The 27,911-nt window shown below is 42.2% G+C and overlaps 2 protein-coding genes across 5 annotated transcripts in view; one reads left to right on the top strand and one right to left on the bottom strand.

Annotated features, from left to right (window-relative positions):
• The window catches only part of zbtb17 (zinc finger and BTB domain containing 17), a 78,845-nt gene that overhangs the window by 10,562 nt on the left and 40,372 nt on the right, over nucleotides 1-27,911 (top strand). Inside the window, exon 1 of one of the 4 annotated variants that reach the window (XM_068017380.1) lies at nucleotides 26,846-26,987. The exons of the other annotated variants lie outside the window; for them this stretch is intronic. The gene's annotated coding sequence lies outside the window, so the exon portion shown is untranslated. Of the gene's footprint in view, nucleotides 1-26,845; nucleotides 26,988-27,911 lie in introns of those variants that run through there. 4 annotated transcript variants of the gene reach the window in all.
• szrd1 (SUZ RNA binding domain containing 1) lies at nucleotides 137-26,896 on the bottom strand. Its single transcript, XM_068017382.1, has 4 exons — nucleotides 26,558-26,896; nucleotides 19,088-19,137; nucleotides 10,844-11,092; nucleotides 137-7,287 (listed from the first exon to the last, which is right to left on the bottom strand). Exons 1-4 carry the CDS (start codon nucleotides 26,747-26,749, stop codon nucleotides 7,185-7,187), a joined length of 594 nt encoding a protein of 197 aa, XP_067873483.1. The 5' UTR covers nucleotides 26,750-26,896; the 3' UTR covers nucleotides 137-7,184.

Raw genomic sequence — 27,911 nt, 5'->3', positions numbered from 1 at the left:
CCTATTCCTAGTCTTTGATTCCTGTGCTACCCATCGCAGAAAAATATACTGGAATCAGAACAGCGCTCGTTAAGAAACCTTCCTCAAAGACGACAAAGAGCAAAACACACCAAAAATAAGGTCAAACTATTGAGGCTAAACTTATAAAATTTTACTCAAAATATAGTTAACTTTGCCAGTCAGTTATAAACAGAAGTTGTACAGATCATGTTCAGCACTCTCAGACCAGAACTTTACTTTTGCTGAAAGCTGTAAGAAAATGCTGCTTCAAGGGGTCCAGATGATTTTGCAGGATAAAATATAAAATTAAAAAAAGAGCAAAAGCTTCGTTGATAAAGATGTTAAACAGGCAATTAAAAACAGTATTTGCACATCTTTCCCAACCTTCCTGCAAAAAGGAAGGACTGTAATAAATTCAACCAAAAAAAAGCAGCTGTTAACACTGAATCCCATAAACTTTACATTGCCAGTAAATAAAGACAAAATACAGTGATAGACATCTTACCCGACAATAACCTGCTAGTCAACACAATCAAGAATAAATCAACTTTAGATCATGTGACTGGTTTCTAGCAGTTGTTTACATCACTAACTGTACAGCACACAAAAGTATGCCATTTCCACTGACTGAGTGCAACAGCATGCAAGAACCTGATAGACAATTTCACTGAGTAAGCATTTTGCAAGTTTAAAAGGGCAGTTTCTTCATAAAGTGCTCCAAGAAACTGATTTTGTTTGGTGACAGAACAGCCATTTTCATTGTGTCCCACTTAAAGCATCTAGCTTTCTCTTTCAGATGCTGACCGATCAACTGTGCCTTTCCAGGATTTAAGACAACATGCAATTTTTGTTGCAACAAGGGCACAGATGAGTGATGTCATTGCATCATATGCCCAAACAAATCATTTTTTCAAGGAGATGTCCTTTAAGAACCCCCAAACTATGCTGCAGTTTACAAATGAAAACCAAATTAAGTTGAGGAAGTTCAGTATATCTCAGGATCCAAATGAAGTCCCTCAAGCTCCTGCAATGTGCAGCAGTCTCCGTGTAGCCAAATCTGAACATGACAGCATCTTTTCCAGTCAAGCACTGATTTGACAACTGATGTGTAGCATAACCATCCATCTGTATCCAAGACAATAAAACCCTCAAAAACAAGTCCTAATGAATGGACAGTAGTTCTTTTCCCCTTGCAAAAATAAAATCTATATATGCCACATGCAATGGGTCAGTTGAAAGCTGCAGCAGACATACTGAATTCTTCCTGCATTTACAACTAGGATGCAAGCTTAATAACCAAACCCCAAATCCATGTAAACCAAGCTTGGGTTCCTAAACTCGTCCTTCTGAATCAGGGCAACTCTATGATGAGTAATGTTCCCAGAAGTAACAGCAGGACTGACTTGGAAATCTCCAAAAGGGGAATGGGGTGGGAGGCAGGGGGGATGCTGGAAGAAGGGCGATAGTTTGCTAAAGTTATGAAAAAGAAAATGCATCAATAGCATTAAAAGCAGCAAACTCCCAGAATAACCCTCATTATACAAGCATAGCAACAAGCATAAATGCCACTTGTGAACCTTACTGGTTTGACATAAACCCTTGGTCCTTTGCTGGCCTACATGCCCAACTTTAAAGAACCACTACAGCATTACATCAGGGAAAACATTGTTCAAAGGGACAGATTTATAACATTACAAAATTTAGCTCATGTACTTACTCACAAATTAAGACCAGACATATTGATTGCGTTAAGCCAATAGTATAAACCTGAAGGATCGGTGCACAGAAGCCATTTTGTACATTATATCGCTAGCCTTTCTGCAAAACTTGTATCAGTGTGGTCTAAGCTTATGTATCAGACTAATTTGCAATTTTTTTCAATTTATAGTCTCTTCCTCCCATCTGCCAAGTCTGGAGTACAGTTCAGTACTCAGACATAAGTGCATTCTATGCAACACCTCAAATGGTTCCCCAGGATGTTCACAAGGCTTCCTGGCAAGTTCTCCTATGCTCAGAGATTACATGAGCGGCATGCATCATACTTCAGATAAAACTGAACATGTTCAGACTGGGAACCCAACACGCCAAGAATTCAATATTTCAGCATGTTAGATACCAGGCTGGTTTCTTGGCGATTTCCTTCACATAACAAGATATACTGACTGCAGTGTAACAGAAATCATGAGCCCCTTCATATTACTGTTGCTTACAAGCTGAACCCAAACACATTGAATATTGAGAAGCTACCAACTACGTGACCTGCTGCCACAGTGACCACCAGAACGTTTGAAGTCTCCAAATCCTCTTTCTACATTTAACAATCATCCTATTAGTCTGTTTCTGTCAAAAGATGTGGTGCTACTCTTTCATTAGCTATTTGGCCTTGCACTGATGTAGTAGTCCAGCAGCAATGTTAATACTGACAGCCAATTCTGTACAAGTTCCAGCCTGCAACATTCTCTACAGAATTAAAAAAGGTATTGGCAAGTGACACCATTGAAGCACAACTCCTCATAATGCAGTTCAAGAGGTCAACTGGCAGTATTGGCCCAACTTTCTCATTAGGGACAAGGCGATTGCTAACACGAGGGTCGTGAAAAAAGGACATTGTCATTATACATTTAAAATTAGGAACTACCCAAGTCTTCCTCAGCAAACATGGGTAACCTATTCCTTCAAGTTGCATTCTACCATACATTAAAAATCAGTTGTCCCTTTTCTAAAAAAAAAGAGATTCTTGAGACCAAGTAAAAAGCTGCAATGTAACCAAGGAGTTCCAATGCCCTTTAAATAAACTTCCTCCTAACCCAAAGTCATATGGCTACCTGTCACATACAAACATTGTATTGTTCAAGCTTCTGTAATGCCAATGATAATTACAGGAGGACATTTAGTGCCCCTCATGACATTATTGAAGGTCCCACAGTATTTCCAGTAGATTACAAATTCCACCCACATGCATCACATTCCATTATAATCACTAAAGCAGAACTGTCTTCTCCTCTGACACCAGTTCCTCAATTCAGATTTAAGCTGTCTTTAAACTCAATACAAACAACTTTTAAAGCAACATTAAGTATGCATTTCAAGGCCAGTAATCGGATATAACCAAAGACAGAATTTAGCTTATTCAGTCACAAAGTGGCCCTGATTAAGATACATTTTTTAAAAAGGCCCCACATCTCAAAGGCCTGGAATACAGTACAGAGCATGAAGCTGCCCTCGTCTGTTCACCAACCAATCTCACATTGGAACAAGAGCCTTTCACAAGGCTTGAAAAGTAACGACCATGTTTGTATTTCTGCAATGATTTCATGTTTGTTTTCTGTGATATCTGTGGCAGCGAACAGGTGTAGTGAAAGGACAGCCGTCTATATCAGAAGCCAGTATCTGAAAATTGACCTCCTTTCTCATTTATTATGCAACTCCCCAGACAAGTCTCACCTCATTATCGCTTGTTATTTATCCTTTATCCACTGGTTTCCAAAAATTTTTTTTACTGGCCGATTAGGAGTTCAAAGCAGGTCCAGTGAGCGCACTATGGTCCAATTACTGTCAACATTGCCTTATATTGTTCATGTCACTGATTTTTTACAAACATTCTTTCCTATGGGTTAAACCATACCTATTGAAAGATACCCGAAATTCTGGATAGCACTGCAAAGCCTGATCTCAGTAAAGCTGTCTGGGAAGGTGAAGGGCAAGGGCCAGGTATTAGCCCTATTGGAGGGGAGGCAGCACCATCATTCTGCAGTCTCTGGATTAGCAGAGATCAGAATGTCAATAATTTCACACAGCAGGACAATCTTTGTGTAGACTTACTTCATTAAAGGGTTTCATTTAGAACTCACTCTATGCTTTGACAAAGACTCCATAACATGCAGACAAAGGTAACAAGATTCACATTCTCAGCACTTTCAGAAGTCTCTCAGCTTTATGAGGCAGGCTGCTTTCCGACTTGACCCCAGCCTTTTTATCTGCATCCCATCAACAACCAACACCTGACCTATTACTGAACTGAAACTGTTCTTCAACCATTGCCCTGTCTGCAATTGTGCAGAGTTGCATCCGGATTTTATTCAGTATGCCAAATTCAGTGTGGTTATTTCTCATCTTTTGCTGATAAGTGGATATAGTGCACAATGTTCAAGCCCATCTCGATTCCTCCAGTCCAAGCAACTGGACATGGCAGTTCTTTCACAGTCCTGTTCACAAGATTTAGTTTTGACTTTGTTATTTTATTTCATTCTGTCTGTACAATACTAGTGTTTGCATTTCTCCTCCTTGGCAATGACCCTGAAGTCCAATAGATCCCACAAACACCAGAATGTTGCATAATGCATCTCACACATTCAGCTATAATCTACGTTTGCTCTATTTGTAAACTAGTTTTTTTGGCTTACAATTAGACACAAGGGCTTTGAAATCATTAACTGCACAAAACAAAACCAGAGCTTGATTAAAAAAGTCGCCAGATTGTAATTCTGGTTGGGAAATATAGAATTACTTGCCTGATTAATCCACCTGTGCTTTTAGGCATGTAAATACTTTTTTTTTTGTAGAAATACAAAATCCTGCAATCCAGTGGTTATTTTAAATTTTCCACCTCCTTTCCTCTCCTGAAGATATTTAACTCAGGCTTCCATACAGTTCCACCAGCAGTACCTTGTCTAAGTGATGTGTGAGCTGAACAATGTGCATCAGCAGGTTATTTGACTGGATTTGGGGAGGAAAGAGGAGAAATCAAAAAGGAAAAGCAGCAGGATTAAAACTGAGCCCATGCCCATTTCTAATAGTCACTGAACAACAATCAAGAACAAAAACCCTGGTCAGATTTCCACCTCGTTGTCCCGGGGGCACAGAGGCCACTTGTAGAGCCACCACTTCCTGGCTGGCTGAGACTGGATTAAAACAATGACCTTCCTGGTTTGTATACCACATCATATGGCATATTAACCCAAAGAACCAGCAGTGAGCCAGCCATTTTATTATTTACAGAACAAATATACTCTGAAGGGTTTCAGGCAATTGTTCCAGTTGCACAAAGTTTATAAACAACAGTGATCAGGTTTAGTGTCAGTCCATTGATCAAGTGAAATGTAGGTAGTGTGAAAATAACTCACTGATTTACCGACTAACAACTCAAACCTGGGAAGAAGTTACACTGGAAAATAAGATTACATTAGCTTCGAATTTAACTACTGCTGGGGAAGCACTTTGAATATTATTCACTATAAAAGTTTAAAAATCTTCCAGGGCCTGACATTTTGCAGTTTTCATCATGGCTATAAACAGCACTTGAAGCCTATTTAACCTCAGTCCAAATCAATTGAGCCATGTTTTATGCCCCAATCAAACAATTTGATGGCTGGTGTATTACGAGGCCATGCTAGCAGCTGTATAGGAGTGGGGCGGCTAATATTTTTTTCCCCCAAGCACTGGTTGAAATTTACTAAGCTTCATCAGTTCATCTCCACTTTACCACTCCCCCCCCAACCCCAAACAAAGAAGTATTTTGTTCGCAGGCAGACACATATACAGAATATACACATACACAAACACATGCGCATTTGCGCAGACACAAGACAGATGGCTCACGTTCGAGCCACACAAAAGAAAATTACATACGTGCCCTTTTATCAGATGGACCTAGAAACAGCTTTTTTTTGAAATTCGGAAAATAAAGGCATTGCCTTGAAAAATACTAAGAGTATGTACTAGTGATGGGCAGTAACTGCAACACTGCGCTTTAGTGTCAGACAGCAGGGCACAGAATGCACACAACCACCAGAACGGAGACAAAACCACAGTGCCAAAACCTTTGGCTCCACTACTTAGCCTCAAACCTTTCAGCTTCTCCAAGGAAGATATAATTTGATTGGAACCATATTATTTCCCTTTTTAAAAAATTTACATTTATTTCTGTCCATCTCTTTCCTATTCCTCCCCTTTGCAAAACTGGGGAAGGTTCCAAATAGCACACATTGAAAACCCTTCCCAGTTTCTGACAGCAATACTGCTCTGTACTGACCCACAATGGGAGCAGCATTAACTACAGGCATGGCCTTTGCCAAAACATCCTCTTTTACAAAGAGATTTTTCACTACTGCAAGTTATACCTATCCTGCAGGTTATACCAAAAACCATCATGCACAAAGCATAGCTGGTGAATCTGAGCATAAGGCAGTGCTGGAATAAGAACACGTGACCACAGCATTCTACAGCTAGCACCTTAAGTGCTACCCTAGAATGCCATACTTTTAATCACACCACCGTATTAGTTTTTGATATTAAAAAAATAAATCCTGGTCAGCTGGGATTTGGACACTGCAGCTAACCACATTCGGGTGGGTGAGATACAGCAACATCCGCAACCACTATGAGCTTTTCTCTTTTCTCACCCACTTTGACTGGTTTTCCAGTAACCAACGGACTTGCTCTCTTGACTATGGATGGGAAGATAGAAATCTGACAGAAAATGGCTAAACAAACCGCTTGCACTACTGAACACAACTGCTGTGCACCTCTTGGTCTGCTGTGCGAAATAGCCCAAGCCTGCTCTCCACACTGCTTTTGTGGATCATTTTATGTTCTTGTCCTATCTCCAGATAGATGTTTTGAGAACATTTATTTTTAAATACAGCCTACAATAAATAGCTAAAGATGAGCCAACTTTAAAATGGGTGCGTTTCTGATGGATTTTTTGACATACTTTGCATTGCAAGATAATTACTATTGAAGAACTATCCTGTGGCAATGGGTCAGGTGGAAAGAAACCAAAACAATCCTGTGAAGTGTGGGTTGAGAAAAGACAGACAGCACCCATCACTAATACATAGTCAAACTTTTCTGAAATTAAAACTAATCGAACATTCTTAAACAGTATTATTGCTGGAGCAAATTTCTGGTTAGAAATGGCACACAATGTATTCTTGGCCAGTCTGATTGCAAGAAACCTCCCCTTCATGGTTTCCTTGAAGAGCTCACAGCAGTGTGCCAACCACAGTGGGCGGAGCAGGGGTCACAGTGCGCAAGGAGAAAAGTCACAGTGGGTGGAGCAAAGGGGGATCACAGTGCAAGAGAAGCAGATAAGGTCCTCTGCTCGAGTCAGTTCTCTCTGTCCAACACTGCTCGCTCGGTCCTCAAGAGTTCTGTTTTACAAAGAACACTCGTTGGCCCACGTTTTATCTGCGCAGTTTGAAACCTTGTGTACCATCGGGGCCCAGGGGCTGTCGAATTACACTACTCTGTTGTCGGGTCTCCTCCAACTGGGTGATCCTGGTTGGCCTGAAAAATAAAAGACAATCAGCTTTAGCAGGAGAAAGTGTCAGGTTTGTGCTGAGAATGTCAAGTTTATGCTCATGCATACTGTTACAGCTAGGATTCTGAAAGGAGTAGACCAGCGTGCTATTTTCAACATTTAAGAGATGATATTTATCCCAAAAGGCTTGAGAATCAAGTGTTGCTGTGTCCCTGAACGCTTTAAGCATGCTGTTAACAAACAGATATGATCCAGTACATGAAGTATGATCGCAATACATAAACACAAATAATATGAAGTGTCCAACCTGAACTCCACCCAATACTGGAATGTCTAATTGGAATATCAATTGGCTTCATAGCTCAACCTTAGCTATCTGGATGGGTTGAAAGACACTTCATTTTTCTCTCCCAAAAATCTAATTGACAAGGTTCCTCTATGGAGCCTCCTTTTTACCAAATCATGCAACAGGAAGATGTTGAAATGCTTACCTTTAATACTACACAGTGAAAGATGAGAACCTTAAAAAGGAAGCATTTTTGATGGATCAGCACAGTCAACCTCCTGAAGCATGTGTGAAAATTGACATGAGCATAAGGTGTTTTCAGGCCAATCAAAACCTTCATCTCCTTTTTCAACTGCTTTTGCTAAAAATAGCATACACCTAGAGAACAGGCTGCAAACCCTATGCTTATTGCTACAGCTCAAAATTTAACTGACAAGACGGTTTGAAAGAAAAAAAAACATACCAAGCACAAACCTATACCAGACAAAAGAGAAACCAAAAGGTACCCATCTTGAAGGGTCTTATTCATTGAGACATAGTATCTCCAACACATCAAAGGAGTCTAATCTAGCAGTACACAAGTGTGGTCTCAGTAGGAAAACAGACAACAGCCTGCATATAGATATAGAGCCTTAGGCTCAGGAGAACGACTTTCAATAGATTAGATTAGATTAGAGATACAGCACTGAAACAGGCCCTTCGGCCCACCGAGTCTGTGCCGACCATCAACCACCCATTTATACTAATCCTACATTCCTACCAAACATCCCCATCTGTCCCTATATTTCCCTACCACCTACCTACACTAGTGACAATTTATAATGGCCAATTTACCTACCAACCTGCAAGTCTTTTGGCTTGTGGGAGGAAACCGGAGCACCCGGAGAAAACCCACGCAGACACAGGGAGAACTTGCAAACTCCACACAGGCAGTGCCCAGAATCGAACCCGGGTCCCTGGAGCTGTGAGGCTGCAGTGCTAACCACTGCACCACTGTGCCGCCCAATAGGATACAGATTTATGTGCAAGCTGATAATGTAAAATGCATTTACTTTATCATTTAGCCAGTTTTCTTTTGCAAGCAGTATAGGCTGGTCTACGTGTCCTATAAGGAACAAAATCATGCAACTTTACAAACTGACCTAGTTCTGTCAATACGAATATCTTCTGCACACCACAAGTGGTGTCCCATAAGGTATTGGGATAAAAAGATGGTAGTAGTGTTTGTCTATGTCTATGTCAAATCACATGGGGAGGAGCTAGTCAAACCTAGCATGGACTACTGACCATGAGAGTGTTTCTAAATGAAACCAAGCACTTATCCGAGGTCACAGCTACTGTGCAAATTACCAGAGGGTCCCCAGTGTTCATGGGCCTTACCCCAGCAAGCAGTCAATGACACTAATTTATAAACAAGACAATTATGGTTCTACCTTTACAAAGACATCAATTAAATGTGGACCAGGGATTAAAAGTACAACAAGGCTAACTATTTGACCATGCACCTGTTGAAATTGGCCCATTAGAAAATGAGACTATTTTTAGAAAGCTTTAAAAACAGGTGTTCATGTACAGGAGATAATGATTAAGTCACATTTTTCAAACTAATAAGACTTGGAGGAAACTTTCTATAATGTGGCCCTTGCAGTCTCAATAGCATATCTATCCATTGTCTCAATATGCATAGATATGCAGGTATTGAAACTATATGAAACTTCAACGTCCTATTGGGTAGGTGAAATTTGCCATTTGGAAGAAAGGATCCTTCGGGTTTATTGCAATCAACATCTTTGAATCATTTTAGGCAGCGACTTAATTTGAAATCTCTCTCTTTGGCTAAGTTCAGCAGTAATGACCATGGCTGGACATGTCTAAGAGCTGGTATGCCTTCTTGAATCATAAAAGAACAGGTTATTTAAAATAATAAATCCTTTCACTGGCCCTGGACTCTTTTCTCTATCCCCACCCCCAACATGGCAGCAAAGTGGAATAAGTTCTCATTTCAACTGTGACTGGCACGAAGGTAGAGTACCTCAAATGATCCAAATAGGCAACTTCTTGAATTCTACTGCTTCATTTCCTTGTGCTATCAGGTCCCTTTGGCTAAAACAGAAGGGAATGGCTCCTCACTTGGGTATTTTGAGAAATGGGACAAGTAACATCACGGTTTCCAAATTAGGTTATTTATGTACAATGGAAATTACTGCCAGGATTCAGGCAACATCTGGGATGAGCAGGTAAACTGCAAGTATTGGCAGGCTATTTGACGACAGAGTATCACAGACAAATCTAATTCTGTTCTTGCTCAATATTCACATATGTTCACTTTCCAGCAGTAGTCAACAGCTAGTAATAGTTCCCACTTCTAATTGCAAGTTTCAGATATCCTCTGTTGTTCTATGGCACTCATATTGGTCGTCTGTCTTAGGTTCAGGACACACGTACTATCCAATATTCAAATCATTTGATAGCGTACTTAGAGTAAAACAAGAGTACATGAAAAGCTTTCTTAAAAGGAGACTTGCCTGTATTACTGGCGACCTTCTCAGCAGACCTGACCAACTAACTGACCGACCATATACAAGGGATTTACCCTCTCCTATTGGTTACCTGTGGTAAGTGGGAAGGCTGTCCTCCAAAACTTTTCCCAGTAAGGCCAATTACTTTCCCTCCCAAGAGTAGAATATTGGCAGACATCACATGCTAGGCTCAAATGAATAAGATAATTCCAATGATAATAGAAGCAAATGTTTGTAGGAAGTCTGAAACTAGACAATGAATTACCTACTAATACAAAAGCAAAATGCTGCAGGTGCTGGAAATCTGAAATGAAAACAGAAGTTGTTGGAAACAGGTCAGGTGGCATCTGTGGAGAGAAATGGAGTTAATGTTTCAGGTCAATGACCTTCTGGCAGAACTGGAAAGAGTTAAATTGTTGCAACAACCTTTAAGCAAGTGCAGAGGTGGGGATAGGGGATGATAGGGTGGGAACAACAGAAGGGAAGGTCTTTGATAGGACGGAAGACAAAAAAGATTAAATGTCAAAAGGGATGATGGCATAAGATAAAAGGAGATGGCAATAGGATAATTAAAGAAAAAAAGATAGTCTAGAGCTGTAAATGGGATAGCAAAATTATCAACAGCTTCTGTTGAACTCAACTGCTGTAGGTACATACAGCAGGTGCCACATTAGACTTGTTCAAAGTGAATGAGTAAATGGCTGCTAGGCTCAACTCGAGTCAGTTACTATAAACCAGAACTTTGGTAGAGACTGCATCCTGTGCCCTGTCATTTACCTGTCGGTATTAGTTTTATCTTCTTCTTCAGGACTTGCGCTCCCCAGGATCCGTTTCCGTGCCTCTGCGTATTCAGCTTCTCTCTGGGCCAGTGACTTCACTTGTGGAGGAGGTCTTGTAGCAGAGTGCGGCGTGCTGACCACCCCATTACTCGTCGGTCTCTTTAGAATACGGATCTGTGGAGCACAGGGCGTTGGATGGAAGTCATCCTGTATGACGATGGGAACTTTAGGTGCCAGCTTTGATTTCCTGTTTAAATATAAAAACAGGTTTATGACCGAATTTCTGGACCCCACCCCAAATGCTTTGTCAAACACAAAAAGGAGGCAGCATACAACTGGGACACAGATCAAGAACCAATTATTGCAGAACTTGAACCATAGCTGTGCTGAGGAAGAACAGTTGTGCTAATGCTCAGCAGGGAAGAGGTGATATGGTCGGTACACTGATGGTTGCCGAACAGCAAGGTGTGCACTGACTCTTAGGCCAGACAGAGAAAGGAGTTGAATTTTTTTTTTTTAAACTGCCATAACAAAATAGTCAGAGATGTTCAATGGCTCAGTGAGTAACATTACAGGATATTGATGTTGAGACACAGATTCAGAAGGTCTCTACTCTGAGCTGAGCCTGCTAATCAGCACTATAATGTAATCTTTGTTCTGACTGCTCAAAATCCAAGTGAAATGGCAACTTCTAAACCATGTTTAATGCACCTGCAAACTCAGATTACTGGCACTTCTTCATTTTCATGGTTACAATCCATGACAGATGAGAAAAGACACTCTGGTCTATCCAGTCCCACAGATCTGCAACAGCTTTTGAATCAGTGTATACACTCCCCACCCAAAATCATGTGATGATCGGATTACAAACTGATTGCTGCCAATTAATGGCAGCAGTCATTAACTGAAAGGCAACAGAGATAGGGAGTGGAATCATAAGCAATCGAACCACTTGTTACAACTGGTTACAGACTTTTTAGTGAAACATTTGAGATTAAAAGTTCTCTGCTGGGGAATGAATAGGTTTTATTTTGCAGTTTAGGGGATCTCACATAGCCATGGTCATGGCAAGTTGAACGATACACTTATATGAAGTACAGGAATGTCACCATGAAATGCAGAATTACATGCTGCTCAGGTGAAAATGTCCTTTTAATTAAATTCACAAGCACTATTAAGTAAACACGGGGTGAGATCAAAATTTAAGTGCTCCCTGGGCTGCAGAATCCCAATATCGTTTTATTTTCCTTAAATTATTACTGGTAAGCTCAGAGGGTATAGACATTCGGGCTCTTCTGTTAATTAAGATATTTTCAATTGCTGGGCGACTGTATATTGCAAATAGCTGCCTTCATCAATAATATATAACATGCTATGTAGGTCACTTTCCTTATTTGGATGTCACCAGTGACTCACACCTGCAGTTGTGCACTTCTATCCCAAAAGGGCAAGAGATTACCCACCTCAGGCCACCGTGTTACATTTACCTAAATGCTTTTAGCACAGAGCAGTCTAGCTCCTTGGACACATGATCTCTACATCTTTTCCTTCTTTCAATTTTTCAGCCTGACCCCTCATCCTCAAGTTATTGGAAAGTCACTGTGCTAAGCATCATGAGCACTGCAGACCCTCCAGCACCGCAGCAAAATGGTAATCCTTGAAGTGTGGATCTAACAGCAAATCTAATCAGGCTGTTCTCTCTCCCCACCATCCCACACAAAAAAAAAGCTAAATCCGATTCTCTCTGTTCTCTCTCCCTCTCTATTTATGACACAAATTTTCAACCTGGGACCCTCAGATCCCGAGGGATCAACACGATCATTAGATTTCACATTTCTGCATGTTATTTCCATTGCTGCGTACCAATGAATTTTCTGCAGTTGTACAGGACTATTTTCTTTTGGATAGCGGACTACCGTTTGGAAGTTGGAACAGAAGTCCATCCACATTGGCAAGCTTTTTCTCCAAACAGAAGTTTGAAAAGCACTCACCCATAGCAGATGTAAAGTTGATCACTGGATAATGATCAGAATTTGAAATCCCTGGCAAAGTATTTGATTCCTGAAATGTCGTTTTCATGTTGAGGTTGGAACTTCTATTACCGCTGCCATCCAGTTTCACATCTGCATGTGTCATTACCGCTCCCGGTCACTGACTGCCATCTCAGGTTTAAAAAAAAAGTGATTCTTCTGAGCTAATTTATACGTGTGCTGCTAAATACCAGTTCCACAACGGGCCTTGTATCACAAGATCCACAGTCGGTTGTTTCAGTACATCAGCACACTCCTCCGAAAAGGAGTTACATTTAGATAGTATCTCATCACTTACAACTTTTGAAAAGATCTTACATACACACATGCACACTGGGTAAAAAAAAGTGTCAGCCAATATGCCTACAGCAAATCCCACAACCAGCAACTGCAATAAATGCCTATTAATCTGTTTCTGGTTGTCTCGGTTGGTCCAGGAAGACAACATTGCCACCTCTGCAGCACTCCCTAAGGACTATATTCAATGGGGAGCCCAGATTACATGCTCAAATCCTGACAATGTAGCACGATTGCTGCAAAGTGAGCCAAGATGACACTTGTTTTCTGGGAAGATGAATACGGTAGAAGACAATTTTTGTGATGAGTTTCACTATCCCTTCCCCACTCTCAGACTTTCACCACAGAAGAAGAATGCATCAGCACAAGGCAGATAAACCACTGGAACCATCAAACTAAAGTAAATGCACCTTTATAAAGCTCTGGTTAGGTGACGACGGGAGTATTGTGTCCCGTTCTGGTCACCACATTTTAGGAAGGATGTGAGGGTTCTTTAGGGGGTGCAGTGGAGATTTACCAGAATGGCTCCAAAATGAGGGATTTTAGCTACAAGGTTAAGTTGGAGAAGGTGGGGTTGTTCTCCCTGGAGCAAAGGAGATCGAGGGGAGATTTGATAGAGATGTACAAGATTATTACAGGTTTAGATAAAGTAGACAAAGAAAAACTGTTCCTATTAGCTGATGGTACTGGGACTAGGGGACACAGATTTAAGGTTTTGGGCAAGAAATGCAGAAGGGATGTGAGGAAAACCTATTTTTATGCAGTGAGTGGTAATGACCTGGCCCTCGTTGCCTACGAGGGTGATAGAAGCAGAAACAAATGAATGTTTTCAAAAGAAAATTGGATGGACGCCTGAGGGAAATAGACTTGCAGGGCTACAGGGATAGACTGGGGGAATGGGACTGACTGGATTGCTCTGGAGAGCTGGCACGGACTTGATGGGCCGAATGGCCTCTTTCGGTGCCATAATGACTGACTCTAATCACATCCCAAATTAAAACAGTTCCAGCACACACTTCCAAAAAACGTCCAACTTGCCAAATTGGAAAAAAAAAAGATGCCCGTTTGCCTCAACTTTGCCCATGATGAATTAGTCAGATTGAAGAAAAAAAATTTCTACATAATTTCTGTCCCCTTCCTTCCTTGAAGGTGACGACAATTGTTGGGGTGCAGCAACCAGACTCAGGCAGTCAACCTTCACCTGCGAGTGAGTATCAAGAGCTAGAACAACTGAACCATTTCACCTGAGCCTAATCTCATCAATGATGGTCTACACATCCCAGCAGCAGTCATGAGATAAATAATAAAATTACTAATCCTGATGGATTTCCCTCTCCCACTCTCAAGCACAAGTCACTGAAGCCAATTGCAGAGACTCCAACTGCTGCCACATTTTAGATAAGTACCCCGCAAGCTAATTTAAAGGAAAATCATAGAATAGTTACAGCACAGGAGACGACCCAGGCTCAGCCCATTGCATCCAGCACAGGAGGCCACCACTCGACCCATCGTGTCCATGCCAGCTCTCTGAAAGAACTTAGCTAGACCCACTCGCCCGCATTCTCCCTGTAGCCCTACAAATTATTTCTCTTCAGATAATCTTCCAATTCTTTCTTGAAAGCCACGTTTGAATCTACGTTCCCCACACTCAGACAGTGCATTCCAAATGCTACGACGAAAAGCTTTTCCTCGTGTCACCTTTGTTTCTTTTGCCATTCTTAAATTGGTGTCAAAAGAACAAAGAACAGTACAGCACAGGAACAGGCCATTCGGCCCTCCAAGCCTGCGCCAATCTTGATGCCTGCCTAAACTAAAACCTTCTGCACTTCCGGGGACCGGATCCCTCGGTTCCCATCCTATTCATGTATTTGTCAAGATGCCTCAAACGTCGCTATCGTACCTGCTTCCACCACCTCCCCCGGCAGCAAGTTCCAGGCATTCACCACCCTCTGTGTAAAGAACTTGCCTCGCGCATGCCCTCTAAACTTTGCCCCTCTCACCTTAAACCTATGTCCCCTAGTAACTAACTCTTCCACCCTAGGAAAAAGCTTCCGACTATCCACTCTGTCCATGCCGCTCATAACTTTGTAAACCTCTATCATGTCGCCCCTCCACCTCCGTCGTTCCAGTGAAAACAATCCGAGTTTATCCAACCTCTCCTCATAGCTAATGCCCTCCAGACCAGGCAACATCCTGGTAAACCTCTTCTGTACCCTCTCCAAAGCCTCCACATCCTTCTGGTAGTGTGGCGACCAGAATTGCACGCAATATTCTAAGTGTGGCCTAACTAAAGTTCTGTACAGCTGCAGCATGACTTGCCAATTTTTATACGCAATGCCCCGACCGATGAAGGCAAGCATGCCGTATGCCTTCTTGACTATCTTATCCACCTGCGTTGCCACTTTCAGTGACCTGTGGACCTGTAAGCCCAGATCTCTCTGCCTGTCAATACTCCTAAGGGTTCTGCCATTTACTGTATACTTCCCACCTGCATTCGACCTTCCAAAATGCATAACCTCACATTTGTCCGGATTAAACTCCATCTGCCATTTCTCCGCCCAAGTCTCCAACCAATCTATATCCTACTGTATCCTCTGACAATCCTCATCACTATCCGCAATTCCTCCAACCTGTGTGTCGTCTGCAAACTTACTAATCAGACCAGCTACATTTTCCTCCAAATCATTTATATATACTACAAACAGCACTGATCCCTGCGGAACACTAGTCACATCCCTCCATTCAGAAAAGCACCCTTCCACTGCTACCCTCGGTCTTCTATGACCGAGCCAGTTCTGTATCCATCTTGCCAGCTCACCTCTGATCCCGTGTGACTTCACCTTTTGTACCAGTCTGCCATGAGGGACCTCGTCAAAGGCTTTACTGAAGTCCATAAAGATAACATCCACTGCCCTTCCTTCACCAATCATCTTCGTCACTTCCTCAAAAAACTCAAATTAGTGAGACACGACCTCCCCTTCACAAAACCATGCTGCCTCTCGCTAATAAGTTTGTCTGTTTCCAAATGGGAGTAAATCCTGTCCCGAAGAATCCTCTCTAATAAATTTCCCTACCACTGACGTAAGGCTCACCGGCCTATAATTTCCTGGATTATCCTTGCTACCCTTCTTAAACAAAGGAACAACATTGGCTTTTCTCCAGTACTCTGGTTCTCTTCCACCACTAAGAATGGTTTCTCCCCACCTACTCTGTTTAGACCCCTCATGATTTTGAACACCTCCATCAAATCTTCCCTCAACCTTCTCTAAGGAGAACAGCCCAGCTCCTTCATTCTGTCCACGTAACTGAAGTCCCTCATCCCTGGAACTATTCTCGTAAATCTTATGTGCATCTTCTCCAATGCCTTCACATCCTTCCTGAAGTGTGCTGTCCAGAATTGGACACAACTCCAGTTAAGGCTGAACCAGTGTTTTATTAAGATTCAGCACAACGTCCTTGCTACTATTTATAAAGCCCAGGATCCCATATGCCTTGTCAACTGCTTTCTCAAATCTGCCCTGCCATCTTTGAGGATTTGTGCACATATACCCCCAAGTCCCTCTGTTCCGGCATCCCCTTTTGAATAGTATTAATTTTATATTGTTTTTCCTTGTTCTTCCTACCAAAATGCATCACTTCACATTTCTCTGCATCAAATCTGATTTGCCATGTGACCACCCATTTCACCAGGCCACCTCCTCTTAAAGTCTATCACTATCTTCCTCAATGTTCACAATACCCAAAGTTCTGTGTCATCTGCAAATTTTGAAGTTGTGCCCTGCAAACCGAAGTCTCGGTTATTAATACATAAAGAAAAGCAGTGGTTCTAATACCGACCCCCTGGGGAACCCATTTATATCACTATATACCTTCCTCCAGTCCAGAAAACACCCATTCACCACTATTGTTTCCTATCAAGATGTATCTAGACAGATACATGAATGGGCAGGAAGCAAAGAGATACAGACCCTTAGAAAATAGGCGACATGTTTAGATAGAGGATCTGGATCGGCGCAGGCTTGGAGGGCCGAAGGGCCTGTTCCTGTGCTGTAATTTTCTTTGTTCTATCACTCAGCCAACTTCATATCCATGATGCCACTGTCCCTTTTGTTCCATGGGTTTCAACATTGCTAACAAGCCTGTTATGTGGCACTTTATCAAATGCCTTTTGGAAACCCATGTACACATCAACCACATTATCCTCATCAACACTGTTACCTCACCAAAAAACACAAGCAAGTTAGTTAAACCTAATTTGCCCTTAACAAATCCATGCTGGCTTTCCTTAATTAATCCACATTTATCCAAGTGATTTAATTTTGTCCCAGATTATTGTTTCTATAAGCTTTCCCACCAAGATTAAACTGACTGGCCTATGGTTGCTGGGCTTATTCTTATACCTTTTTTTGAACAAGGGTGCAATATTTGCAATTGTCCAGTTCTCTAGGACAACCCCTGTATTTGAGGATTGGAAAATTATGGCCAGTGCCTTCGCAATTTCCACCCTTCCTTCCCTCAGTATACTCAGATGCATCTCATCGTGTCCTGGTGACTTATCAACTTTAAGTACAGCTGTCTTCCTAATACTTCCTCTATTAATTTTTAGACCATCCAGTATCTCAACTACCTCCTCTTTCACTATGACTTTGGTAGAATCTGCACGCCTTTATCAAGGAAGTAAAGTACTCATTTAGTACCTCAGCCATGCCCTTTGCCTCCATGTGTAAATCCCCTTTTTGGCCCACTGCTACCATTCTTAGTACCAAATACTCCAAAGAGAGTGGAAGTATACTTTGTGGTACCTTATCAAAGGCCTTGTGAAAGTCCATGTATATTACATCCACCAAATTACTCTTTGTCTACTCTGTTACTTCTTCAAAGAATTCAATAAAGTTAGTCAAGCAAGGCATTCCCTTCTAAAATCCATGCTATTATTTCTCGGTGTCTAATTTTTTTCTATTACATCTTTGAGTAAAGATTTGCTTTTCTACTTCTGGCAGTCCCCTTAACTAGTGTCACTATCCTTTCCTTAGATGCAATCCATTCAGACCCACGGTTTATCCTCTCTAAGAAGCAGAGTTCTGAAGAAGGGTCACTGACCTGAAACATTAACTCTGCTTCTCTCTCCACAGATGCTGCCAGACCTGCTGAGTTTTTCCAGCACTTTCTATTGGAAAATTAAAATATAGTCTTTCTAAAGTATTTTCCTTTGCCTAATGTCTCTCCTCCTCTCTGGTAGGCACTGGCTCATCCTGGGCTACAGTTCCATTGGCAGCATCAGCCTTGTGATGCCAGTATAGAGAGTAAGCATAAGCAGAATATCAAGTTGTGAACATCACAGCCAAGCCAGATCCTATCCTCTCCACGCTGTACATATGCACCATTCCCAACAGAAGTCACTTATAGCATCAGGCACCTGAACCCTGGCTGATCTTCCACCTCTCTAGTGTAGGAAGGAGGCAATTAAGAGAGAAACTCAAAGTATATGGTATAGATAAAGCAAACCCAGTACTTCAAAAGTTAGAGAAGTACAACCAAAGGACATTAAATCAAATTAAATTAGTGAAAAGCAAAATCAAAACATATTAGCAAGAACACCTTTACTCAAATATGATAAAATGTCTGGCTTAGATGGGACAGTTGAGGCAAAGACATGTTTGAATTAGAGTTGGCTCCTGTGATGGGAGAATTCAGAGACTAGAGGGATGAGATTTGATAATCTTAATGGTTATTTAATCATACCTCAATTTGCTAGCGTACTGCTGCCCCAACTGAGATCAGTTATGGCAACACTGAATAAGGACAGAAACTGGGACTTTCCTCAATTTTACAGAGTGGGCTACTTACCAGTCGAGCCATCAGTGGGAGCCAATAACAATTTTATAGTGGTTTTTTTTTAAAGAAATAGTTCTTACTTTTCCTTCTGTTGGATCTTTAGTTTTGCCTCCAGTCGTCGATCAATTTCCTGTAAGAAAGGAAACACACAAACATATATACAAGTATGTACACAGCTGCTCTGTAAAAATATTCACCTGAACACCAAGCCAAAGGCAGAGATGGACACAAAGCCCAGTAATGATCAGCCAAAGTAAATTAGATGGATTTCAAATACATTAAGCAGCCCAGTGAATATGATGGCAATGTGAAATCAAAAGAAAAATCTATTTTACCAGATAAAGTCAGAAAAAGTATAATAGGCAAATGCCAGTTTAGTGTGCCACAAATCATATGTTAATTGAAATTAAAGCCTACCAAAGTGGGGTTTAGAAGCATGGCAGATGTGATAAAAGGCATCATGCGCTTTGATTTATGGTCATTTTAAAATAGAAACTGAAAGGTGCTTGGGGCAGCAAGGATGATGCAACATTAGCTGTACCACTAGGATTGGTAAAATACTGCAGACCTCCTAAAGGGGAGGGACAATCATTTCACTACCAGAAGTTTGTCTGCAGGTGCATTCACACTTCACATCACTTTGCACTAATTTTAAACTTAGATTGTAACGGATAGTGAAGGTGTAATCAGATTCCAAAATGAGGTGCTGTGGGACTCTTCCCCCAGGGATTCTCACTTTGCTTAGTTTCAGTGTTAGGTCAGGCCCCAGAGTCACAAGCTGGATTCAGTCTGCATGTACACCAACCACAACTTCACATCAACACTGCAGAAAGAGTAAATGTTGCCTAAATTACCCGTTACCAGATATGATAGTCAAACATGTCATTGAAAAAGTCATTGTAGATTCAGCAAGACACTGCCATTTTAGTAAGAAGGTAACACTCAAGTTTAGAATATCAATCATTTACAGGAGAATTCACTAATGTATCAACAGTCCATCTGTAATTCACTAAATAGCTACTTTGCACATATCAGTTATTCAACTAGGGTTGCTACAGTTAAGCCCGATTCATTGCTTACTCAATATCCTGTAAACCGTGGCGCGGAGTCAAATCCCCCTTGGCCCCTTTATTCCCTTCACCCACTTGATCCTGGCCGTCATGTGGGACTAAGTCCTCTTAATTCAGGCTCAGGCTGGGTGTTTGGGATATCGGGGTTACAGGAGAGCCACCCTCCACCTAATCCACCGGCTATGGTTAATAGCTTAGTACAAAGAGGAGGAAACTCAGTCCTTTCTTTAACTATCAATTTACTTTATTCACGTTGTTGTACAATGTAAGAATAAGGCTTATACACGAGGTTAAACAAAAGCATGCAACTCAGACTGGGTTATACAGTTAATAACAAAGCTAGCTAGAATCAATAAGCACACCCACTAGGTTCGTGACCTTTCCCTGACCTAGTCACAGAAAACAAAGGATAATACCCAAAAAAGGGGAGAGCTGACACTGGCCAGGCGTTCCGTTCTCTCTCTCTCTCTCTCTCTCTCTTTTACGTCGCCGCCGCGTTGCTCACGCAGGGTCTTCCACTTCCAGAGTTTCTCGCTGGCTCTATGCCTGAGATTCTCCGTACTTATTCTCTTTCTTATCTCTTCAAAACCGTGCCCTTTCCTGTTGGTTTAGGCCTGCTCACCTTGTTCGTATCTTCTCCTTATTGGCCCAGGCCCAAAGACCCCGGTATCACACCGTGTCCAAATAAGGCTCTATTCCTGTGATATCTCTCCCTTGTCTGTCACATAAATTAATTAGTTCAAACTGGTTTTTACCAGCACAGGCCAGTGTCTGAGCTCAGGTTACTTTAGTTCAGGAGCTATCCAGCAGTTTGTAACAGATTCTGTACTTCTTGCAGCTACTGGCCAACAATCCGCATGTGCATTGCCCTCTCCATACCCGAGGCACAAAGTCCAATTAAAAAGTTCCTATGTGCCAAGAGGCTGCAAATCATTAAACAGCTTCCATTTCAAATGTATATTGTACACTACCATTAGCAATATTTAAATTGCACAGGGTTGATGTGCATTTGTATAGAAACAAAACTATTAAAGCAATATTAAATTCAGAGTTTTCAGATCAACAGACAAGTGAGTCCTAACCAAAACCAATTACTGTGAACTAGCCTGCTGCTGAGGGAACCCCCTCCCTGGTAATACCCAGGCATCACCACTAATGACTTTTACAATACATATCTTTCTGCAATTTTTATTAAATTTCCTTCCCTTGCTTGGATGCAGTATCACAACGAAGATAGCCTTCTAATACTTCCCCAAACCACTGCTTTTTTCATGTGTTCATGGCTATGGGGTAGGACAGGGTACAGTAGCATAGTGGTTTTGCTACTGTACTCGCAGTCCAGAGGCCTGGACTAATGATCCAGAGACCTAAGCTCAAATCCTATGACAGCAACTGAAGAATTTAAAATCAATTAATTAAATAAATCTCAATTTGATAAATAAGTCTCAGTAATGGTGACCATGTAACGGCCAGATTGTTGTAAAAATTCATCTGGTTCACTGATGTCCTTTAGTAAAGGAAATCTGCCATCCTTATCTATGCGACTCCAGACACACAGCAAAGTGTTTGACGCTTAACTGCCCTCCGAAATGGCAAGCAAGCCACTCAGTTGTATTCAAGGTGACTCACCACTACCTTCTCTATGGCAATTAGGCTTGAGCAATAAATGCTGGCCTTGCCAGTGATGCCCACATATGGGGAATTTTTAAAAATGTGGTTTCGCTATGTGTTGTTGCTGAAGGTTCATTTTCTCTGTACTTTCTCTCTCAACATGAAACCCTATCCCTTCTTCCGATTCTACTCCATCGCAGAATCACATAATTGTTGCAGTGCAGGAGGCAGCCATTTGGCCCATCATGTCTGCACCAGCTCTCCGAAAGAGCAATTCACCTAATGCCACTCCCTGCCTTCTCCCAGTAACCCTGCACATTCTTCCTTTTCAGATAACAGTCTAATGCTTCAATTGAACCTGTCTCCACCACACTCTCAGACTGTGCATTCCAGACCTTAACCACTCGCTGTGAGAAAAAGTTTTTCCACATGTCACCTTTGCTTCTCTTACCAATTACTTTAAATCTGTGTCCTCTTGTTCTCTATCCTTTCACAAGTGGGCACAGTTTCTCTCTATCTTCTCTGTCCAGACCCCTCATGATTTTGAATACCTCTATCAAATTACCTCTCAGCCTTCTCTTCTCCAAGGAAAACAGTCCTAACTTTCCAATCTATCTTTATAACTGAAGTTCCTCATCCCTGGAAACCATTCTCATGAATCTTTTCTGTACTCTCTCCAATGCTCTCAAATCTTTCCTAAAGTATGGCGCCCAGAACTGGACGCAATACTCCAGCTATACTCTGCATTTTATTCCTTGCAGATCACATGCCCTTAGTACTCTCAATCTCCATTCATCTTGCAGTGCTGTGCCTAAATCACTATACCTTGGTTTCCTCAGTATCCTGTGAGGGGGAAGGGAAATCTTGCTAATCTCAATTCTTCAGAAATAGCTTCTGCATCTCTCTTTCAAGTTTAACAGCAGCTTTCATCCTGCCTTTGATGGCATGACCTCAAATCTATTTTCATCTGTTCATATTCTGGGCTTCATTACCTCACCAGGCCCCAAACAGTACCCCCCTATTGAGAAAAAAATCAGGGCAGACTTAAGCAAAATACTGTGAGTGCTGGAAATCTGAAATAAAAACAGTAAATGCCTGACCTGCTGAGTATTTCCAACAACATCTGTGGAGACAGAGAAGGAGTTAACTTTTCAGGTCAATGACCTTTCATCAGAACTTGACAGCTCACTAGTTCGGACAAAAGGTCATCAACCTGAAATGTTAACTGTTTCTCTCTCTCTCCACATATGCTACCAGACCGCCTGAGTATTTCCAGCATTTACTATTTTCATAGCAGAGCAAACTTGGTAGGGCTAAAGGGCCAGTTTATCTCCTCCTCTGCTAAAGCTTCTTCCAAGAAGGTCGGCCACAACCTTCATGCCAAACTCTTCTTTTTCTGTCAATGGCCCTTTGTTGTTAGCTTGGCTGAACTGGTAACACTTGCCTCAGATTCAGGAAGTTATAGGTTCAAGTCCCACTTCAGAACATGAGAACATCTAATATTGACATTCCAGTCACAGAGACACAGAAGTGAAGGAAAAGCTGCACTGTCCTTCAGAGAAAACAAAGCCATGGCATTGGTTAAGGAGCAGGGAGTTCTCCTGGTGTTCTGGCCAACATCATTCCCTCAACCAACACCACCAAAAGCAGATTAACTGCTTATTTATCGAATTGCTGTTTGTGGGATCTTGCTGCACGGAAATTGGCTGCCACATATGCCGACAAACAGTCACTGAACTCAAGAAAAGAATTAATTTATAAACAGCACTTTGGGATGGATGAAAGGTGATAGTGAGGTGTTGCAAGTCTTTCAATTTTATAAAGCCCAATAGAATATTGCTCCCTTAACAATTCTCACACGTCTGGACAGGATACGAGAAGTTTATCGTCAAATAGGTGACTTATCTTTTACCTCTAGCTATAAACTCTCTTTCTATATTGCAACATTTCTTCTCTATTTTCATGGATACATTATGGTCAACGTGCTTCTGAACTTTCAATGCTTAAAGGGAAATCAGAAACCTTTTATAGTGGAAAAGCAAAGATACTGCAGTCACTGAAGCTCAAACAGAAAACACTGGAATCACTGACTAGGGCAATCAGCATCGCTGGAGAAAACAGATAATTTACTGTCATCTTCTCCAGACATTGCATGATTTAGGTTTCACAATGCAAATGAAAATCAAAGTATTCAAATCAACCTCCCAGAGTCCATGTAGAACTGAGTTCTACATATTCTAGATACAAGAAATGGGAATATAACTGGATATCTTGTATACAAGATTGCCCTGTAGGAAACCATGGCACCATATTCTCTTTGTATTGCACCTCTTCCGCTTGCAGTGGAACCTTAATTATCTGCTGTAATGAAAAGATCACCCTAGTGACTAATCAAGGATCTCCAAACTAAGGTACATTGCTTTTGCACTGTCTTGCCTATCCACACCAACAGAACTTCACTCCATTACACTTATCTGGCAAGATTCTCTGCAGCAACAGCTAATCACCCAACTCCATTTCCTAATGCACTCGGCAACACCACCAACTATCTGACACCCAACCAAAATGATTCATCTAGAGCCAGCTAAGGTTCTCCTCCCAGGCTACAGGAGAGTTCTAAACATGTGCTCATGTTGGCAGCCTCTACGGTATCAATCTCAGTGGAGCTGCCAATTTTAAAACCCATATGGCGCAATCTCAGGAGTACATTTAATCAAGCAAGTTCTGTATTGATTTTCAAGCTGACAGCTCTACGGAGATCAAATTTGTCAAGGTTGCTGGCAAGAGCACCAAAGGTGAACACATACTACCATTAGCACCAAGTTTTGTAACTGGGGCACTGATTGCTGTTGGGAGAGCTACGAGATCAGCTGTCACACCTATCTGATCTTTTTGGCAAATTATATTTCTATCTCTGATCATGAGAATTTTCACAGATAAAATGTGATATTGCACACTATAACACATTGGCAGATCCAACATTTTCTTCTAGGGACACAACTTTGGAACACCTCATCTCTGTCTTTCCCATTTTGCTTTCAGCCTTGAGAGTGGGCTGCATCTGGGCTTTTCAATTTAGAAAAAGCATTGGCTGTTATAGCATTAAATGGGCCTTCCATAACATCCTCTGGACCCAGATACTGACACAGGCTGATGGAAGTAGGGGGGGGGGGGGGGGGTTCCAGGAGGGCACTGTACTGGAAAATAGTTCTACCTGTCCTAGATGCTGCAACATCAGATAAGGCTCCCAGAACAAGTTTAAAACTTTAAAATAACTGAGATCACCACACTAAATACTTAAGTTCTATTATGGCTTTAAAATTGAATGTGTAGCCACCTCAAATACAACTCAGAAAAACCTATAATTTGCCTGTTTGTCAGCAGGTCACAGCAGTCACAATTTATATCTCCCTTGGAAGAGGTTGGTGAATTTCTCAGTTTAGTTATCTTACTGCCAGCAAAAAAAATCTGCTTTTCTTATGGAAGATGAAGGATAATTTCATTATTTTTAAAAACAAGTCATTAAAGAAATATGTTAGTTTTGACCAATATTTGAACGATTGCCAATTGCCTCCTACTTCGGGCCTTTGAAGTCAACTACACTGGAATACCTTAAGGGTCAAAATTCATGCAACATTTACAATGGTGCAGATTATACCAAAATACATAATTGTGTGTGTAATGTGACAAAAAAGTCCCATTTCTAAACCACCATCAGAAATACATTACAACTTTACTACACAATTTATCTAGAATGTGAAGGCTCTTCATATCCCTTCTGTCGGCTGCAGGGCAGAATTCTGAAGGTGCTGGATTCACTCAGCAGGTCTGGCAGCATCTGTGGAAAGAGAAGCAGAGTTAACATTTCAGGTCAGTGACCCGAGTTCTGATGAAGGGTCACTGACCCGAAACGTTAACTCTGCTTCTCTTTCCACAGATGCTGCCAGACCTGCTGAGTGAATCCAGCATTTCTTGTTTTTGTTTCAGATTTCCAGCATCCGCAGTATTTTGCTTTTAGAATTCTGAAGGTGCCTGTCTCAGCAATAATTAAGTTTTTGGGAGTTTTATGAATGAACTGATTTTTTCCCCTCAACTTTTTTTGTACTCTCTTCCTATTGCAGAAATACAACCCTTAGTCCATTTTTAAAAAACGCTCCCAAAGCCTATTAAACAATGTTGAGGGGAAGAGGTAGAAAAACTTCTCGGGAGGTATTGGTTTATGATCTTATGAACCGAGAGTATGGACTTCAACCGTCAAGTGATTTCCACAGGTTTTACCACTATAACCTGATGTAAAAATGCCCCGAACCCGATTGCAATCAAACAGTTGAACTCTGCACTAATTTATTGAGGCACTTCTTTCTCTTCCAATTATTGTCATTGGAAAATACATCACCATTAGCCCCTCACCTTTCCCCAAGATATAGAGGTAGGAGATCAGCCTGTCCAGTTCTGAAAGTTGGCAGCAAAGACCGCGCCTCCCTCTGCAGTGGATACATTACCTCCTTCGCTCTGGAATCCGCATCACTCGCTCCCAATACCTTTTCTGGTCATGTTACAATATTTAGTCTCCCTCATGCTGCCAGCAATAACTCCCTATGGACTCCCTTGGCAGTGCCAAGCTCTTATGGGCCTGAGGCTGGGCCGTGCCCTGCTCTATTGCCCCCTCCCTCTCTCTCTCTCACGCCGCTCCCCCTGCTGCCTAACCCCACACTTGTGGCCGACACTCACAGGGACCCTTAACTGTTGCACACTCCGCTCCTGCTCAACTCTCAGACCTTGAGAAAACTATTTAACCGCGTCAACAAACCACAAGGCCCGTTTTGAAGAAGCCCCAGCCTCACCGTGGCTTCATCCACTACTCCTTACCCCACTATCGGCCGCTTCCTCCCAGTTATCCGCGATTTCCTCATCTTCCATTTTAGCTTCTCGGCTCACTCGCCCCCGGCCGCACAGCGCACGCGTAAAACCCACTGTGCGCAGGTGTAAGACGCCGTCGGCGAGAAGTGCGCAAGCGCCTATCACGGCACCAGGGTGCCCGGGGACCGTGGGTTTGCGCATGCGCCGTTCTGCCCGGTTCGAATCAAGTCGCTTTGGCGTCCCTGCTTAAGCGCATGCGCTCTCGTGGCTGCGGGAAGCCCTGGCTATAGCAATCGATCTGAGAGTGAAAAGATGGCGGCGGCAGGGCCCAGCTAGCCCGAAGCAGCGGCACGGCGAGCGCGACAAACCTCGATAGCAGGCCCACGGGAGAGCGGGGAAATCGAGTCAGGACCCAGCAACAGCCTGCGGGGAAGGAAAGGTGAGGCTTGGACTGGAGTGGGGAGCCGGCAGCGCGCCTCAGAAAGTGACTGAAGGAAAGGGCATTATGAGGCAGAGGGGTAGAAGAAGGCCGCAGACTGGCCTCCCGCCGCCATCATGGAGACGAGGCAGAGTCCGCCAGGCGCGCTCAAACAATGCATGGATCAATAGATACAGAGAGGGTTAATGGATCCCAGAGACACCAATACACTGATCAATTGATAGAAGGCTGATAAACAGAGGGGTAATAAAGGAAGGGACACCAAGTTGGCGCTATAGCAACGAAAGAGTAGATGAGCAATAACCAGGAGAAGGAGGGGCAATGAATAAGAAAACACCAGGGCAGAGTGTCAATGAACAGGGAGCTATTTGGATGGAGTTCAGTAAACAGGGAGGCACCAGGGTGGGGCGAGCCCATAATAGAGACACTCCGGGGACGGAGGGGGCAATAAAGAGCACAGAGAATGGCAATATACCAGGACATGGGGACAAACACTAGGGGAGAGTGATAGATAATTAATAGAAACATGCAGTCGGAGAGAGGGAGGCAATATCAGGCACACTAGGGCGGAGAGGAGGCAAAACGTATAAAGACGCAAATCTGTTGAAATGCTAAATACAGGACCATCAGTATTGTGATAATAAGTAGGTTAAGAAAAATGGACCCTTAATTAGGAGTGGTTAAAAAGGAATTGCCACCTCCAACATGACATGAAACGTGTTAAGGAAAAAGCTTTGCCCATCAGAGTCTCCAGCAGAGAATAGACGATCAAAGATGTTCTTGGCCACAGCAAGTGTTCTGGACTTTTGGCACTGAAGATCACTGATTGCCAGGGTCTATACCAGACTGGGGCAGGCCTCGAGTTATGATGATTGTTGCTCATGAAAATTCATTGAAAACCTCAATAATAACAGATCTACATTG

This window comes from Heterodontus francisci, chromosome 37 (genome assembly GCF_036365525.1).
Source record: "Heterodontus francisci isolate sHetFra1 chromosome 37, sHetFra1.hap1, whole genome shotgun sequence".
Lineage (NCBI taxonomy): Eukaryota > Metazoa > Chordata > Chondrichthyes > Heterodontiformes > Heterodontidae > Heterodontus > Heterodontus francisci.
The sequence above is the reverse complement of the archived record's forward strand: the minus strand, read 5'-3'. Positions and strand labels throughout refer to the sequence as shown.

Bases quoted from the DNA above. Each gene is read 5' to 3' on its own strand.
- szrd1 (XM_068017382.1), bottom strand. From the start codon at position 26,749: ATGCGCAAACCCACGGTCCCCGGGCACCCTGGTGCCGTGATAGGCGCT. The intron at 19,138-26,557 runs GTAAGGAGTAGT...CCTTTCTTACAG, and splicing joins AGGAAGCGGCCGATAGTGGG to GAAATTGATCGACGACTGGA. The intron at 7,288-10,843 runs GTAAATGACAGG...TTTATTTTTCAG, and splicing joins GATAAAACTAATACCGACAG to GCCAACCAGGATCACCCAGT.